Source organism: Solanum verrucosum, unplaced genomic scaffold, assembly GCF_900185275.1.
Source record: "Solanum verrucosum unplaced genomic scaffold, falcon-dt-bn FXZP01000238.1, whole genome shotgun sequence".
Taxonomy (NCBI): Eukaryota; Viridiplantae; Streptophyta; class Magnoliopsida; order Solanales; family Solanaceae; genus Solanum; species Solanum verrucosum.
In genome coordinates, this window is record NW_026020630.1 from 937944 (window position 1) to 958046 (window position 20103).

A 20103-nucleotide genomic window follows, 5' to 3' on the forward strand; every position below is an offset into this window, starting at 1 on the left:
CAATTTGTTTATAGTAATTGTATCTGTTTAAATTATATATAAATGCTCTTGAGTATTAGGACAATATTTTCTTTTTACCTATCAAAAAAAGGAAAAAAGGACAAATATACCCCTGAACTATCGTAAATGGTATGCAGATGCCCTCTGTCATACTTTTGGGACATTGGTGCCCCTGCCGTCCAAAAACTAGAGCATAGATACCCTTTATACTAACGGACATACATGTATCATAATCTTATCCATTGACCCGACATTTATTAAATATCGGATCGAGAGATAAAATTGCGCCACATATCTCTATTTAGTCTTCCGTTAGAGTGAAGGGCATATATGCTTTAGTTTTTGGGTGGCAGGGGCACCAATGTCCCAAGAGTATGACATAGGGTATTTGCATATCATTTACGATAGTTTAGAAATATATTTGTCTTTACCCCCCATAATAAGGGCACATGATCATATAGGACTACCAAACACACCTTAGTGTAGAACCACTAGGACAATATAGGACACATGACTAGACACTGCCACTACATCTTAAATATTTCATATAGTGATAAAAAAATAAAAAAAATAAAAACTTCAAATCAAATGTTAAAAACAAAGCACAGTGTAAAGATGAATCCAAGATTTGATACAAAACAAATTAACAATAATGACAATAAGGCACTTCAATCTTGTCAAGATGGAGAAAAAAAAAAAAGTTGCCTCACTATTTTAGTTATGAGAGACAAGTAAGAGGAAATTTTTTTTATTTTTTATTTTTTAAAAAAATGTTTGATATTGTTTTTGTATGAATAATAAGGTAGGACCCATGAAGGGCACATGGCTCAAACATGTCTTGGGATTATTAAGACAAGATTTGGGGGAAGTTGCCCTTTTGTGGGTACTCCTTTGTTGCTTCTTCCACAGCATATATCCCCACATCACTAGTGACCCCTTAAATAGTCACCCTTGTTCCCATGTGCATAAATTTAAGAGCAACATTCCAAAAAAAAAAAAAAAAAAAAAAAAAACTTCTTTTGCATTGACGATGTGAAAAATATTTATACAATCGAATTATATAAGAATATGTTATTGTTGAAATACATGGATTAAAATATTGTGTGTGGATGATCGATATAAGGTGTTTAAATGAGAATTCTTGAACAATGACTCGCTAGTTCAGATATTCATGTTCAAGAAGTAAAATTATGTAATTAGTGTTTCAAAATTTTGAAAAAAAAATATCTATTGTAAAATTGATTTATTATTTCAATTTCAAACTTTACATATGAAAATTGAAATATAGAAAATAACTTTTTTTTTGGAAATTTTCAAGGTTTTAATACAAGTGATTTTATATGTGTGTTTGTGTTGTGTGCATATATATAATTCAATGGTGGAACATGTATTCATCCAACTAATTTGAGAAATGTTTTGATGGTTTGTCTAATTAATTCTAGAGAATAAAATTAATTACCTAACTATAAATGTATCGTCTTTATGGAAATTGGAAAATTGATTCATTCAACATTCTATTTTTGTGAAAAAAGTTCATTATTTGGTTGAGGGAATTTGAGTCAAACACAATTTCTACATTCTTTACTTGTACCTTTAGGTAATGCTCTTTGTTCCTTTCACTCAATATACATGAGAAATATTTGGTCCACTTTTTGCTAATTGCTTTATCCATCATTTTCACATTTGGAAGCTCAATAGGTCAATATTAACATTAAATAAAATTAAAAATACACATATTATGTATTTATGATTTAAGTGTTTGGTAGAAAATTTCAACAAGTAGAGATACATATCATATATGTTACATAATTTATAACAAATGATACATAACAAAGTATTTAGCACTTACCAGTCACCGCTATATATAATAGACTGAAATTAAGTAGATATACATATATTTCAATGATATCTTACACGGTTTTTGCTTAAAAAACATAGCCCAATACTATAAGAAAAATCAAATTTCTGATAGAACTATTGAAATTATATTCGTCGTAAGTATTTTTTTGATGAATTTCCTATCGAAAATCTAATATTTATGATAGATTTCCAAGGAACATGTTTGTCAAAAATGTTGAACGCTTAGCATATGACTATTAATTAGTTAGATTGGTATTAAATGTCTAAGAATTAACTAAACCTACTCTAAATTAAAGTTTTGATTCTTTAGAGCAAGCAAATTTATTTGTGTATCACATGACTTATAATGTTTAGCATTTAATTAGTTAACAAGAATAGAAATGTGAACATTTGTCTTGTAATAAAATATAGTCAATGTTCAAAGGGGAAAAGATATCGTGGCAAGTTTACAACATAACAATAAGTCAATGTATATTTAGGGAAAATTTGGTAAATAGTATTATTTAGCGTGCATATAATAATAGTGAAATATATTGTCACACACGTAATAAATGTATTCGTGCGTATACAATATATTCATCTAATTGTATATGTGTAGATAATAAGTGTATCCGTGTATAAAATCTCAAACTATCACTATATTATGTATATTTTAAAAAACTATCACTATAAAAGATAATTGAAGGACTGAGTTAACTAAGTCACGCAATTTTTTCAATATATTTATAATTTCTCTAGAATAAAGTTTCGATTTAAATTATTATTTTTTGTCCTGAAGTTTTAGGAAATAATGTAACACACCTCTGAGTTCCTGACTATTTATAACATTTTTAGAAAGTTACAATTTTTTTTATTTTTCTCATTTTATGTTTTGTGTTCTCATCCTAAAATACAGACAATTATTAATAATACTTATTTTTCCATTTTTGTCTTCTTCTTTTTTCAGGAGATTTCATACATATAATTGTGGTTGACATTGTGAATCACACATGTAACGTAAAAATTGATAAATAGTCAAGTTGGACCATTGACAAGGTGTGAAATTTTTGTTTAGTTGGAATTCGTTCATTCTTAACTAATGATTTTTTATTATGTCTGTATCATGAAAATATATAAATAAAATTGATAAGAAATGTTTTATACTAGATAGTTTACTTAGTATAATAACAATTAGTCGGAGATTAGTATGCACTACTTAAAAAACATGAATTTACGACGAAACTCATCAAATATATTTTTGATTAACTTCAAGAATTTAAAGATGGAAACACCGAATTAAAAGTCTCATTTTTGGAGTTAAATGCCTAAATGGTCACTCAATTTTGTTTAATATATCTTCTAAAAGTCATTCAAATTACCCAATTAACTTTCATGGGTATCTAACTTTGCCTACTTAATTTTTATGGTCATTTTAATCAGAAGTATAATTTTTTATATTTATTTAATAACGTGACAATTATAATTTTTTTTTTTTTTTTAAAATACAATAATATTTAGATTTACTTAGAACATAACAAACAACTACTTGATAACAGCCCCCCCCCCCCCCCCCCCTCATGCATGAATAATTGTGTTTTGACATTGTGAATCACATGGCACATGAAATTAAAGTTAATGATTGTATGATTGAAATTCGTTCGAATCATAAAAATCGTCAAGAAATGTATTATGAAATCTACACAATATAACAAGAACTAGACATACGAGTACGATTCAACATGCACTACTTTTAAAAAAACAATAGAATATTCAGTGAAGTTTAATGAGTAGTCAGCTCGTTGAGAATATTTTCGATGAACTTTTCAAGAATTTTATAATATAATTTAGTTTTAAATACAAGCAGAACTAAGAGTTGCTCAAGAAATCGCCCGTTCTTAGCAGAATGATCAAGTCAAATAAAGTGACTTTTATTTTGATTTTAAATGAAAGCCCTAAAAGTGATTATATTTGCACTTCATCCCTTCCAATATATTTTTTTTTTAAAGTATCCCTTCCAATATCGAATGGTTAAACCATTTTTTAAAAATAAAACAAAATAAAGTTGTAAACGAACGACCTAATTGACTTAACTAATAATTTTGCTTCAAATCATATGTCATACACACATATATTGATAACTATTAATTTATTTATGATGTATAGCAAGACACATTTAATATCATCTATTTATTATTTCATTATATATATATATATATATATATATATATATATATATATATATAAATGCATGGAAATCATTTACGCGTTTTAGGTCAAAATTGCAAAAAAAAACTTTGAATTTTGGCCATTGAAAGCAAAGAAAAGTTGTATGTGTCACATAAAGTATTAGTTTGTTTACATTTATATATACTTGAAATGACTCTTCAACTAATTCCATCCAGCCTGAATGAAAAAATATTTATTTTTATATTTTAATAATAATAAGAGTAATGAGCACGTCATTTGAATTAGTGGATATAATTTAAATTTAATTATATTACCTCTTATGACTCATAACTAACAATTATGTAAGCAAGGTCAAACTATTTCTTTACAAGGTAATAATTGTAGTAATTTATTGATATATAAAATAATTATAACAACGACAACGACAACAACATATCCCGTGTACTTTCATAAGCAAGATCTAAAAAAAGATGGTGTGTATCACTTTTACTTGTATCTTGTGAAGGTAGAGAAGTTGTTTCTAATAGATTAAAAGAAAGTATAGAAATATTTAATAGAAGTAAATTGGGATAATTAATCAAAAAAATATGAGATAATTGCACTTTTGGTCTCTCAATTTTTGGTAAATTATGGGTTTAATAATAATAATCTTTTATTAAGTATATTTTTTCTTTAAGTAACTAAAATGTATGTGTTTTTTTAAATCCATTTGTATATAAAGATGTGATAATTCGACTATTTTTAGAATTATAATATATCCAATATGAAATAACAGTACAGTTTTAACATAATACGTTGATAGTTGAATACTTCGACACTTGATAATTTGTTAAATTTGTAAAGATTCACCATCAAAAGGATCAAAAGTGTGATTATAGGGTTAATTAAGTATTCTGAATTATTATAAATTAGAAGGACCAGAATAAGAATTTATCAACACTAAGGAATTAAAAATGCTAATTCCCCAAATAATATTTTATTAGGTAGTAAAATTTGTGCATGGCGAGCAAGAACATTTTTAAAAATAGTAATAATGGGTGGCCTATTGAAATAAATATATACAGCTCATACTAACAAATTTTCAACTTTATGAAGAAAGTCTTTTATTAAGAAAAAAGAAGGGGATAAATTATACAATAAAACGTTAAAAATATTTTATTAATATTTTCACACTAATTCGAGATTTAAAAGTTAAAATTGGATATATATATTTTTCCATGCTTAAGAAAATGAGAATTAAAAACATGAAAATTTCACTAAGTAAAACGACTTTCAAGAAAAGATAAGTATATATACACACAAATACATATATATTATCTTTACTATCCTCAAGGAAATTTCGTTATTGAATTGGAATGGTAGAACTCAATTATATTTGTTAAATAAATAATGCATGATGTTCATATAGTTATGATTTAAGAAAAATTTATACACCAACAAGAACTGTGTTGGAGTCGTAAGTACTCTTTCATCCTTAATAGAAGTCTCAAGTTTGAATCTTCTGTGATACAAAGTCGTCTTTACTAGAAAATGCTAACTTTACTTCTCAATGTGAACCTTTCCAGCATAAATCCAGATATAGTCATGTCCCAATGCGAATATCGAACAACGAGAGAAAAATATTAATAATAATTAAAAAAACATTTGTGATTATTTTTTACCAAGTATGGTTGAGTACTTATAGATTGACATTCCATCTGTAAGTTTCTATTTCTTCTTTTATATTTATATCTGTCTTCTTCAATTTTTTAAATTTTTTAGGGGGGCGAGGGGAGGGGGTTGTTAGTAGTTGCATAAAATTAGATAACATGTGACAACATATTCCTAAAATAATAGTAGCAAGTTTACACCTCATGCCTGTCTGTTTTCTCCTAAGGTTGCCATGAATTTGATGCTTGTGATTAAAATTGCCATCCACCTAATCAAAACACATACTAAAATAATATTACTCAACAATTAGATCATCCATACCATCATCTTATGCAAGCATTTATACTAGCTTAATATTCCATTTTTCCTAAAGCATGCCACATTAATATAAAATAATTTTACTTATCTGAGTTTGTTCACATTATTGGTCTTAAAGTACTTGAATAAAGTAAAATGGTTATGGTTATAGGTGAACTCTTTTAATTTGTCAATTCTGAATTATAATTACTTTTGCCTAATGATTATTTTACGATCTTTATGCTCTATCTACGAATTATTCAGTAATAAATTTTAATTTTCTCTCGCAAATTATTTATGACCATTGATTAGTTTAATTCAAAACTTGAGATAATGGGTGTAAATCGAAAAAGTAAGCTTAAGTAGTTGTTGTATAGCTATTTCAAGCATAAGAAATAGTTGAACCAACATAATATTAAAGCTAGCAAAATGCTAAGCTAAAACTTGAATTCAACCGAATAATAGAGTATTTAGATCAAAATTATTGACCGAGTCAAATTGACTTCATAAATATAAAGATGGTTTTGTCGCTGATGACAGTAAGTTGAAAATCAATGTAAAAATAATAAATTTATCATGATAAATCTTTGTAAAATAGAATACAAAATGAACTTAAATAGAACGACATAAGTTAGTGAAAATATTCATATCGCTGGTTGACATCAATTATCTTTAAATCAAAACATAGTTATTATTTTATATGCTAATGTTAATCTCCATATTTTCAAAAAAAATAAAAAAATTGGTCAATGCAATAAAGTCCAATTAAATTCATAGTGGAATTCAAGATTTTTGAGCTAAAATTGATTTTTTCTTGAAGAAAAAAAAAAGTATAAGAAATGGTCATAAGACTTGAGCTATATAAAGACAGCCCATCAATTTTGATGTTGGTAGGTTCTTGCTGAAACCACAAATGTGATAATATAATGGTTTTTTTTCATTTTCATACATTGTTTATATATATGTGTAAAGTTGAAAAAAGCCAAAATAGATTCAATGGAATATTAATGTGACTATGTGGTAGGATAGCTGAGACTTTTTCGTTCTTAATAAAAAAAAAAATTAATTTGAATTTTTAAAAATGAAGTGTTGCCTTCAGAAATGTGTTCCAACTAATATTTGAATTTGAAATTTAATATGAATAACATATATCGAGTGGGAAAAAAATAAAAAAGAAGAAAAATAATCAGATTTATTGTTGTACTTACTCTTCAAAGAAAGTTATATTCGTCGTTAGTTATATATTTTTATATATATTTACTAATACCATTCAATTTTAAACACATATTTACCTCTAATCGTTAATTCCCATGCCCATAACCATTATTATTCAACATGACGCCTACACAAATGTTTATTTCTCTCAATTTAATTCTTAACAATGCCTAAATCTAAGTTTCAATGTGAACGAAGGCAGAGCTAGGTAAGCCTGAATGCGTTCATTAAAATTCTCTTTCGTAAAATTTTTATATTATTAAAATATTTTATATATATTAGAATATCTTTAACTTCTTCATATTCTGAACTCGATTTCTTATAAAAAAAAAAGAAGAGTAGGTTACTACTATGTGAATATCAAACAACAGACAAAAAAAAAAAAAAAAACTAGATAGAAAAAGACAAGGGCAATATTGTCTCAAAAAAAGTTTTTATTAAATATTATTTTTTTATAATTTTATTTAATTCGTTGACCCTTATAATTCCAATGGCGGCCCCTACGCCGTTGGCCTTGCCAAACAAACTTCTCTCTCTTTTCCTCTAATACTTTGTTTTCATTTAAAAAGAGAACAACACACTCACAAAACAAAACATATTAACACAAACTAGAAAAGAAGAAAAAAAAAATGGAAAATTGGTTGAAGATTGTTGGAGTTTCTTTGTTGATTTCAATTTTTATGATAAGAGTTTTTGGTAATTTATGGTTAAGACCAAGAAAAATTGAAAAACATTTTGCTAAACAAGGTATTAGAGGTCCACCTTATAAATTCTTCATTGGAAATGCTAAAGAAATTGTTAGTCTAATGTTAAAGGCTTCTTCTCAAACTATGCCTTTATCACACAATATTCTACCAAGAGTTCTTTCCTTCTATCATCATTGGAAGAAAATTTATGGTAAGTTTCTAAAATTTTGCTTTATTGGTTTGTTATAAAGTTCAAGTCTTTTTAACTTTCTTGATACCATTCAAAAGTGTTCATTTTTTATTTTGCAAATTTTGTGTTTTTGAGTATTGGGTTATAAAGTTTAAGTCTTTTTAACTTTCTTGATACTATTAAAAAGTGTTCATTTTTTTGCAAATTTTGTGTTTTTGAGTATTGGGTTATAAGTATTGTTATAAAGTTTAAGTCTTTTAAACTTTCTTGATACTATTAAAAAGTGTTCAATTTTATTTTTTTTGCAAATTTTGAGTTTTCTTGAAAAGTTGGGAGTGTTTATTGTTGGAGTTTCTTGAAACAAATTAAAGTAGGATTTAACTAAACAAAAATAAAGTTTTTTTTTTTTGAGGTTCAAGTATTGAAAGCTGGCTTTCTTGTTTTGTACTTACTTCTTTAATTAAATGTCCTTTTTCTTTTCTGATATTGATGAGTTGGTGGAGTTGTGAAGTTCAGTGTTTCAGAACATTGTTGCAGAATTTTTTTTAAAAAAAATAATTAAATTTAGAGATTTTTTTTTTGTGGTCCAATTTTTATAAAAGAATTTTGATGTTTTGGAACATCATAGTCATGGGGTTTTCATGAACTTTTATCTCTTTTTTCTGTTTCATTTTTTTGTCCTTATGGTTCTTTTAGATTTTGTTGTAACTTATAATTCTTGATGATGAAGTTTTTATAATGTTTGTAAGTGGCATTTTCTTTTATTTCTTTTTTTTGCTTTTTTCCCCTTTCTGTTTTATTGTAGGGTCTACATTTATCCATCCTCTCTGAAAATACTGAATCACTGATTTTGCCAATTTCATTTTTCTTTACTGTTTTTGTGTTTAACTTCTTCATAAATACATATTGCTTTCTGTCATTTCTATTTTTGTGTAAAATTCTCCACCTTCTCATTATTACTCTTTTGTTTTTTTTCTTCGCGTTGATTACTCAGATAATCACTCAAATAATAGTTATTATTATCTCGCTGATGATAATAATAAGTATTAGTTGAGCGACTGTATGAGAAATCAGACAAGTGAGTTGGGTGAAAACACTATGAATGTATTTTTGGTTGTTTGGCCAAAAATAATTACAATCGCTAGCTAATATACATTAGTATATAGTAATTATACATTTTTTTGACGGGTTTAAGTTTAATTTTTTTAATTTTTTTTACAGGTGCAACATTTCTAGTGTGGTTTGGCCCAACACCACGTTTGGCTGTGGCTGATCCTGATCTTATTAGAGAAATTTTCACTACAAAATCTGAATTTTATGAGAAAAATGAAGCTCATCCATTGATAAGACAACTTGAAGGAGATGGTCTTCTTAGTCTCAAAGGTGAAAAATGGGCTCATCATAGGAAAATTATTACCCCTACTTTCCATATGGAAAATCTCAAAGTAAGTTAAAATTTCCTTTCTTATTTCACCATTTTTTTAAAAATTAGGTTCGGGCCTTCAGAATGGAGTGGTAGAAATAACACTAACCACTTTTCGGCGGTTGGTAAATAACCAATGTCTTGAAGTTTTAAAATTTGACAAGTGAAATTTTAGGATATTACTTGTGGATTTTAAAATTCTAGGATATAGGCTATTTTTCAAATAGATGTGCTAAAAGTGTGGCTATTTGCAAAAAATTATCAACTAGCCACTTTTCTGCACTGTCCTAGACTTTCAAATTCCACAAGTGAATTTCAAGTCATTATCCTCGAGTTTCCCTCGAGGATTTTGAAATTCTAGAAATTGGCTATTTTTTAAATACATGGGATGAAAAGTAGTTATTTGTGAATTTCATCCTATGGAGTAACCTCCTATAGTGGAATTTTTACCGTACTACTCTGGATTAGTCGAATTAGTGAATTTCACACACCAGAGGCTCAAAAATGAAAAAAAGAGTCACATGTTATAGATTCTTATTTCATTTAACAAGTGTATGTTAATTAATTAATTAATTTTTTTTGTATAGTTGTTAGTACCAGGGGCAGCTAGCAAAGTGATTGAAATGTTGGACAAATTGACACCAAATTTAAAGAATGGAGAGATAGAAATTGAAGTATCAGAGTGGTTTCAAACTCTAACAGAAGACATTGTAGCACAAACAGCTTTTGGCCATAGTTATAAACAAGGAAAAGCTATTTTTAGGCTACAAGCTCAACAAATGGTCCTTGCTTCTGAAGCATTTCAAAAAGTCTTCATACCTGGCTACAGGTGCAAATTATTTTTTATTTCTCGTTTCGTATGACCTTTTTCGAGATCCCTCTTTAAGTTCCGTTCCCGTTAATTCAGTGGACTAATATAGCCATTGTCGTGGAGTTTCAAATTCTATCAGTGATACTCCAGGATATTGCCTTCGAATTTCACCAATGGAATTTGTGGCTATTTGTTTAAAAACAAGGCAAAAAGTGGCTAGGGGTTGAAAATGGCTATTTGGGGATTTTGCACATTTTGCATAAATGGAATTTGAAACTCTAGGACATTATCATGATATTTGAAAATCCGCGACTGGCTATTTTTCAAAGTGACCAGTGAACGCTAGTTCTACTATTATTACTTAGTATAATCAAAGAGTAAATGCTAATTTTATTTTATTTTTGTCAATAGGTTCCTACCCACAAAGCGAAACATCAAATCATGGAAACTTGACACGGAGGTTAAGAAGTTGTTAATGACCTTGATTCAAGAAAGGACAGATAATTGGGAGAAGAATGAGATGCAAGAAAACAATGGGCCAAAAGACTTATTGGGCCTTATGATCCAAGCAAGCATCAAGGAATCATCACAATTATCATCATCCATTAACAGCCCAATTCATCATAGTTCGTCAACACATAATCATAATAATAATCCCTCCATGATCACTGCAAATGATATTGCTGAAGAATGCAAAACTTTCTTCTTTGCTGGTGAACAAACGACGTCGAATTTGCTGACGTGGACGACCGTCTTACTAGCTATGCATCCACAGTGGCAAGACCTAGCATGCGACGAGGTGATCAAAGTGTGTGGCTCACGTGCCATACCTTCCAAAGATGATCTTGCCAAGCTTAAAATGGTAGGTACAATCTCTTCGTTAAATCGAATAAATTTGGAAAATTTTGAGTGAAATTGTTTCTAAATATAAACAAGAATGTTCATTATATAAAATAGGACAAAAGGAGTCATGTATATCGGTTGACTATAGTTAATTAATTGATTTGATGTAAATACTAAGTAACGAATAGTTTAATATTAATTTGCTAATTGTACTTGCAAATTATTAAATTATTTGTGTGGATTCCATCACCACCAGTAGAGGCTAAGTACAACATTACTTCAGTACCAATTAATTTTGAAAAGCTGCCAATTGTCATAAAAAAATATTTTTTTTTTTGTTTTTTAAATTTATTTATCTGATTGAGGTATGATTTGGTGTTGCAGCTGAGCATGATTCTCAATGAGTCCTTGCGCCTTTACCCTCCGATCGTCGCAACGATTCGAAGAGCAAAGGCTGATGTGGATCTCGGAGGATGCAAAATCCCTCTCGGGACCGAAGTATTGATTCCGATTCTAGCGATTCATCACGATCAAGCTATATGGGGTAACGATGCTAACGAGTTCAACCCTTGTAGATTCTCCGAAGGGGTGGCTCGAGCCGCTAAGCATCCTATGGGGTACATTCCATTTGGGCTTGGAGTTCGCCAATGCATAGGTCAGAACTTAGCCATCTTGCAAACTAAGTTGACTCTAGCAATTATACTTCAGCGATACGTCTTACGATTATCGCCACAATATAAACACGCTCCAACTGTGTTGATGCTACTTCATCCTCAATATGGTGCACCCATCATCTTCAAACAACGGTTGACTCATGACCCCACAATTGACAAAAGCTCATAACATGTCTAGTCTCCTTTTGGTGTGTGAGTGCATATATTCTTGGAGAAAAGAAAAAAAAAATTAATTATGTTGTTGCAAGGATTAATTATAGGAGTAGGGAGAAAATTTATTTTATTCCTTTTTTTCTTGATTTTTTTTTTTGTTCACCAAATAGTAGTACTACTAACTAACCAATCAAGTAGAGTCATCATCATGCCTTGTCTTTTTATTTTGCCCAAAATTTCTTGGATTTTCGGCATGTTTATGTTAGGATTATTATTACATAGTGACTCAATTTAGTAGATTTTCCATCATTTTCCTACTCTTATGTAAATGTATATGTAATGTATGTATATGGGCTCAAGCCATAGTACAATTTTGTAATATTCTCATCTATATCCTTCTTTTTCTTGAATGGTAGTTTTGTTGCATCTCTTTTTAAAAAAAAAATTAATTAAAAAGGAAATATAAGATTCGATTAATCAGTGGCAGATGTAAAAGATTTGGTCAAATTCACATTGTCTAATTTTGGATCGCGAATCTACAAAGTTGTATACATAGAAGAATCAATTAATTAGTCAGATCCTAGAATTCATTGATTTTAAATCTTGAATCTGCAACACTGCAATATCATGATTATAGATAAACAAAGAATCATACACTTCCAGAGTGAAACTTTTCTACGCGAATATAGATTTGTCGGACTTCAAAGTGACTATCGAACAACGGATGAGAAACCAAAAACAAAAGGACCAACAAAACAAACTTTTGAGACAATGGTATAATTGCCACTTGTTACTTTGGATGGTGCAAGAATGAAAAGAGGATCAAATAAAATTTAGTTTATGTTGTTTACCAATAGATTGGTAAAATCAATACAAAAATTGGGCATTGAATCGCGCTAATGAGCCCATTGTTGCCGCTACTATAGTCCCAACAAGCACACATTGGATTTTGGACCAAATGTGAAAAAACATAAACACTACTTTTAAGAAAATTCAATATTATAAACAATTGAGGGGCAATAGAGAAAATCTTCTTTTTTCAAGAAATGTTATAGTGTTTTGACATAGTTGAACTTTTAAGCACATCCAAAATCACATAGAATGTGACTTCATTAAAACATTAACAATTCTCTGTGACTGATATCTCAACTCTCGAATGAATTGTCGAATATTTGAAAGGAAGTTGCGCCTAAAGTTATCAAATTATTGAAGACTCATTTATTTGAGTGTAACACCAGAAAATAAATTAATTAATTTCAACAAAAAATGTAAAAAAGGTGAAGAAGGAAAATGAATATCATTATTTTGTTTTTTCTTAAATAGAGTATTGATTATTAGTAGTACACCATATTCAATTATGAATTTTCCACTTAGGTTTACTCCCTAATAATTAAGGGTATATAACATTAATGATTAATGAACAATTTCAATTATTTGATACTGACATGTACTAATGATAAAGAGTTACTAGTACTACTACTATAATTTATTGAAGTGTCTTTCAGACTATAGTAGTAGAGGAGATTTATGTCTATTTACTTTACAAAGTCCATGAATTTATTGCAACAAAAAAAAATACAAATTATTATTGCAATGTGTAAAGTTAGAGTTTGCTTTAAGTTTGCTTTGCAAAGTACATTCTTGGAAGTTGAGGTACCCCTTTTCAATAACTTAGAAAAGGAAATGCATCGTGCAATCGAATTGTCACGACCCAGATCGTCGTGATTGACACCCACACTAACCCTCCAGTAAGAGAACCATTAATACTAATTAGCTAACCAAGAACTACACAACTAAATCAAACTAAGGCATTTAAAGATACGGAAGCATGTTTCAATGACCAAAAGAAATACGGAGTTCCCATAAACTCCAAAGGTTTAAATAAACTAGCCAAAATAATGCGGAAGAACAACCACTAGAACTTGAAAGTCATTGTACCAAAACTCTACTAACGACAAGTCCAAGAATACAAGGGGTACAACCCCGCTACTAAACAACACCTTAAACAAATAGTCTGAGTCCGAAAAGAGTGGACTTAAACAAAAAGAGAACTCATGGCAGCCCAGAAGAACTGGCTCACCCTTGAATTCGATTGATCACTGATCTTCTAAGCGAGGTCTGTTAATAGCCGTCTGAAGATGTCATGTACTCAACAAAGAACAAGCAAGTGCAGTATCAGTACACAACCACAATGTACTTGTAGGATCACGCGGCTATCCCAATAAGTGAAACACATGCAAGTAACCACAACATTATAAATAGGCATATGCTGAACATATACAATATTAACCATTTTTTCAGGATCAATGTAGCATTTTTCACGTTCTCAATAATATACATTGTTATCATTTTAGAGCAACATACAATCTTCCAAAATCAATCATCATTAGATATGAACGTAATCATCACAAATAGATACATAACACAATTCAATGGTCCTCTCATGGAACCCATATCTAAACTCTTAGTGTACCGGTACGTGGTACCCGTTCCAAGTTAGTGTGTCGGATCGTGACACTTGTTTCAATGTTTATGTCGGTACGTGGCAACCGATCCGAGTTAGTGTGTCGGATCGTGACAGTCGTTCCAATGTTTATGCCGGTACATGTCAACCGATCCCAATTAGTGTGTCGAAACGTAACACCCGATCCATTCAACAAGCCACAAATCACAATGTACATTTTCATAATCATACAATCAAGAGTTGATTCATGGCATACAATTCTTCACTCATATTCATTTACGATTAATGTGATCAATAATGCAATATTTTCATACATACATGCATTATAATGGAGTAGGTACTAACATACATCACACTAACATGAAATCACAACCATTACCTACCTTGAATGAAACTTGAATCCTCCTAAGAAACTTGATTCTTCCATTTTTGGATTCTTTCCGCTTGTTCTTGGTCTACAAACAATCAATATAACACAGAAATCAAGAAACGATGTCTAATTACCTGAATTACAATCAATTCTATCAACCCTAGATCAAACCCATGATCCTAATATCCAAATTAGAGTTTTTTCACCATAAATCCAGATTAAAACCCTCCGCCATTGATAATTACCCAAGAAACTAAGTTCTACGGATCGAAATACGGATTAGGGGAGTTAAATCCTTACATTTAGTATTAGAAGAGGTGGAAAACTGTCAAGAACTTGCCCTGGGTCGTTCCCTAGCTCTCAGAGTCGAAAAGTGTAGAATAAAATGATTTTGAGATTTATTTCCTACTTAAATCGTGACTGTCCCGCTACGGAGGCCCCCAACCCACCACTGCGGCTTGCACGAAACCAGTGAGCAAATTTAAGGATTCCAAACCCCCATTCACAACACACATTCATCCCATGACACTCCAAAAATACATGTTCACGCTAAGATCAATTTTGGGAGTTCTACTCGCCCGAATTCAATTTTGTAAAGTCATACGGACTCCTTAACGTCTTAGTTATCTACTCATGAAATCAAATTCCTTATTAAATCACCCAATCGTTACCAGATTTCCCTAGACTCACATGACTTCGATTTCGTCCAAATCTGGACTAGGCTAGGAATTCTCAAGTTACTACCAAAAAGTTTTTTGACCCAAAATTTTTCCCCGTTGGCTTTTCCATAACGACAGAAATCAGCTCATTACACTAATTGTCGATGAAATATGTGTAAATTTTAAAGTTTAGAGTTTGAATTTAAGTGAAGACAGATACATACCGAGTGATCTCTTTTTACTTCCTCTGTCCCTAATTACTCGTCCACTTTTAAATTGTCACACCTATTAAGAAAACAATTATTGACATAGTGAGTTTACCATTTTACCTCTATTAATTATGAAGTGGATGAACTAAAAACTTAAGTTTTCATGAAGTTTTACCTTTTTCAAAATAATTTATTGAGGGTATAATAGGTAAAGAAAATTGTCCTTTCTTGATTTGTCAAAATGGAAAAGTAATTAGGGACAAGTAAAAGAGGAAAAATAGACAAGTAATTAGGGACATATGAAGTATTTATCTTTTTTTTTTACATGTAGACTTACAAAGTATTTTGTGCTAGTGAGAGATGACAAATATTTCTTTCATCTTATTTTAACTGTCGTTTTGACTCTTTTCACATTCATAAAGAAAAATAATAAATAGAAGTAGTGATTTTACTAAGTTGTCCATATTTAATAAAGGTAGATTGATTTTTTTTTCCTCTAAATATTCTACATACTTCTTTGATATTAAGAATATAATTAAAAATAATTATCAATTTTAATCTTAAAATTCTAAAATAACAATCTGATAAATTAATCAAAATATGTACAAACTGATCTATAAACATTATAAATGTGAAAAGTAAAGAACATTTTCAATACCCAAAAATATGTTTTTAGTGAGGGGTTGTTTATATCTAAGCATGCATAAAAAAAACTTTTTAGGGCTTTGTAATTTTGCATTTAGCAAAGATCAAAAGCAACAAAATTCCCTTTTTGTATTACTTTTTGGCTTTCTCTAAATTAATCCTTCTCATCATGCTCTAAGAATTTTGTTAGTCCCCATGAAATTGCATGTTCTTGGGACTTGGTAAAACACAACACAATTAATTATATTAATCTCTCTTACTAGCTCATTCATTTCTTTTTAAAAAAAAAAATTAATTATAATTTGTCTTATAGGGTTTTGTTAATAGGAACCAAAGCATGCCTTGAGGCATGTGTAACGTTCCATAATTGTTTCCTTTAATAAATTCTAATTGTGAAATGTTAATTTAAAAATAATAATAATTATCTCAAAATATTTGTTATTTTAGAGATTGAAAGTAAAATTAATTATTTTTCTTATTTTATCCTTAATTATATTGTTTTTAAAGACAAAACATTTCAATTATAGCACATAAATAGAATAAATATTCAACGAAGAGAGTCAAACACTGCTCCTAATTAATGCTTTTGTAAAGAGCGTATAAATGAAAAACACGATAAGTATTTTGAAAAAACGACAGAAATAACATGCATATTGAGTGTAATCTCATAAGGGTATGGAGATTGAGTGTATGCAATCTTATGTCTACCACGTAGAGATAAATATTTCATCTGTCCCTAATTACTTGTCCACTTTTCAATTGACACTCCTATTAAGAAAACACTTAATGACATAGTGAATTTACCATTTTAGCCCTATTAATTATGAAGTGGAAGAAAAGTTCTACATTTTTCAAAGTAATTAATCATTTAATTGAGGGTATAATAGGTAAAAAAATATTGCCCTTTCTTAATTTGTCAAAATTGACAAGTAATTAGGGACAACTATAAAAGGAAAAGTGGACAAGTAATTAGAGACAGAGGGAGTATATCATTTTTGATAAGGGTCAAGAAAAGCAATAAATATTTTGAGACGGAGAAAATAATTGTGAATTCCTAAACGCAACCCTTTGTATAGTATTGTTTATAGGCTGTATTTAGGCAGCACAATGTTTCATAATAATGTCACTTAATTAGCATTTTATTGTTGCGTCGTTAGCCTCGAGTTATGTGCTAGGAAGAATCATAGCCACCTGATTTTTTAATATTTTATTTAGATAGTAATAATTTTAATAATTTTTATTATGCATCTAGTTTGCACGCCCTTTAATTTATAATTATGTACATTATACTCCATATCAATTTGCCATATTCACCTTTAATTAATTATCAATTGTACATATTAATCAATTTTGTATAACTTGAAGTTACAAATCAAACTAATTATTATTAAAAACTACTAAATAATTATGTACATTATACTTCATAGTCGATTTGTCATATTCATCTTTAATTGATTATTAATTGTACATTGTGTACGCATAACTTAGGAACACACTAATCAATTTGTACAATTTGAAGTTACAAATCAAACTAATTATTATTAAAAATTACTAAATAATTATGTACATTGTACTTTATTGTGGATTTGACATATTCACCTTAAATTAATTGTACATTGTGTACGCATAACTTAGGAACACATTAATCAATTTCATACAACTTGAAGTTACAAATTAAACTAATTATTATATTAACAAACGAAAAAATCTTTTTAGCCAGAAAATTTGGTCAAAATGATATTTTACCTAATTTATTTTACCTTTTAAAACATTTTTACCCTTTTAACTTCAATACCTTTTAACTAAAAAATGGAAAAAAGATCAGTATATTTTAAAATATTTTTTTTAAATTTCTGGCCAAATTTTCTGACCATTTAGCACTTCCCTTAACAAACTAATAAATAATTATGTACATTCCTGATCATTTTTTTAATGTACATTATACTTCGTAGTCGATTTTCCATATGCACCTTAACTATTATTGTCATCGTGTATGCTAAACTTAGGAACACATTAATCAATTTCGTACCACTTGAAGTTACAAATTATAATTAACAAACTACTAATTAATTAGATGAAGTCAATTGCTTAGTTAGGTGCCTATAATTATACTGTATGCCACATGCAACAAACAGGAATTAAGCATGATTAATTATATATATTTTTCAAAATGGACACCCTTTTCTTCATTGTCATTTTATTAATATCCTAATATTCTTAGTACTAATTAATTATTTAATTAAGAATTTAAACATAAGAGGAAACTTTGTGCTTTTTAGTAAGCACGCTTCTAAATATTGAGCTAAGTTCAATGTTCCCAACAATTACTAGAAGACAAACTAAACATTCTAATTAGTTAACTTAATTATTAAACATATATAATTCAAAATATTGTTTTGGGGATGGTTAAATAAATTGAATAAAAAAAAGAATTATTGATCTTTGTACAATAGTTTTTGACTTTTTATCGTGTGGTGAAATGATGAGAGTTCTTCACCCTTAGTCAGACGTCTCTCAAATTTCAAAGTCCTCAAAATGGAGATAATTTCAATAGGAAATTATGTGCTCTTTATCTAACAGTTTAAGCTTTTAGATGAGATAATCATGCAATACAACATAGTATAAACATGAGGTCATGAGTTCAAATCTCATGGAAAAAAATGGCTGATATGTGAAGGACATATTGTACTATAGTATAATTAAGTAATTAGATATTTACTCTTTATAACAATTTAAACTTTTAGATAGGAATCGTTTTACTTTTTAGGAGCTAGGCAACCTATAATCCAAATTTTGAATTAATCAGAATAGTGAATTTTAAATATCAAATAGTTAAAAAAAAAAAAATACTTCCAATAATCGTAGTATATTATATTCTAAATAATAGATTTGTCTAGTGAAAATAGCTTTAAAACTAATAGAGTATAATATAATGATTTGTTGTAGTAAGTTAATTGGCTACTTTAAATTAGTCTTAAAAGGCTTAAAGGAATGTTCAACACTGTAACTAATCAGGTAATTAGCACTGAAAAGCTTTACAATTATTAGTGCTACTAAACAAGAATTAAAAGGTTTGCACTTCTGACAACTAACTGCCAACAAGAATAAGATAAGTAGACACAAAATCATGTGAGCTAAAAAGTTAAGGATGTAGACCTTTAATATATATCCTTTTTATTTTTATCTGATATTCGATATCTAGAATTTTGATAATTATCATACCCATACAAAATCTATTAAAAGATGAAACGTTATTTAAGTGATAGTCTACCTTTATCCTACGTACGTTAAAAAAGTATACAATGGGTAAACAAAATTTTCTTACGTATATATTTGTTGAATTATCTTGAATTCGAGATTCCTAATAAAAGAGAAAAAATATTATATTGCTCCCATTACAATTCTTGATTGTTTTATATATATATATATATATATATATATATATATATATATATATATATATATATCTTGAAAAAAGAATCCAAAATATCATAGAGTTGACAATGTATGACAACAAGAACATATATATATATATTATACTTTTCTAAAACATACTCTGCAAATTTGTATAGCCAAAGGAACTAAGCCAGCTCATTTAATGGATATTTTTTTTAGGATTTTGTAGATAGCAGAGATCCCAAGTAAATGGTTACTTAAGATCTGGGGTTATTATTATTATTACTATTATTATTATTATTATTAATAATAATAATAATAATAATAACAACTTATTATTAGTATTGTCATAATTCATAAATAATAAATGTCTCCTATTTAAGCATTCATGC

General features: G+C 28.8%; 2 protein-coding genes across 2 annotated transcripts in view; both read left to right on the forward strand.

The window, feature by feature from the left end:
- The window catches only part of LOC125811554 (uncharacterized), a 134307-nt gene that overhangs the window by 86029 nt on the left and 28175 nt on the right, over window positions 1-20103 (forward strand). The gene's annotated exons all lie outside the window — the stretch shown is intronic.
- LOC125811555 (cytochrome P450 734A1-like) lies at window positions 7744-12033 on the forward strand. The gene is made up of 5 exons (XM_049491061.1): window positions 7744-8085; window positions 9286-9509; window positions 10075-10316; window positions 10710-11160; window positions 11526-12033. Exons 1-5 carry the CDS (start codon window positions 7818-7820, stop codon window positions 11982-11984), a joined length of 1644 nt encoding a protein of 547 aa, XP_049347018.1. The 5' UTR covers window positions 7744-7817; the 3' UTR covers window positions 11985-12033.

Coding starts and splice junctions, on each gene's coding strand:
- LOC125811555 (XM_049491061.1), top strand. CDS start 7,818: ATGGAAAATTGGTTGAAGATTGTTGGAGTTTCTTTGTTGATTTCAATT. Junction 8,086..9,285: donor TCATTGGAAGAAAATTTATG/GTAAGTTTCTAA, acceptor TTTTTTTTACAG/GTGCAACATTTCTAGTGTGG. Junction 10,317..10,709: donor GTCTTCATACCTGGCTACAG/GTGCAAATTATT, acceptor TTTTGTCAATAG/GTTCCTACCCACAAAGCGAA.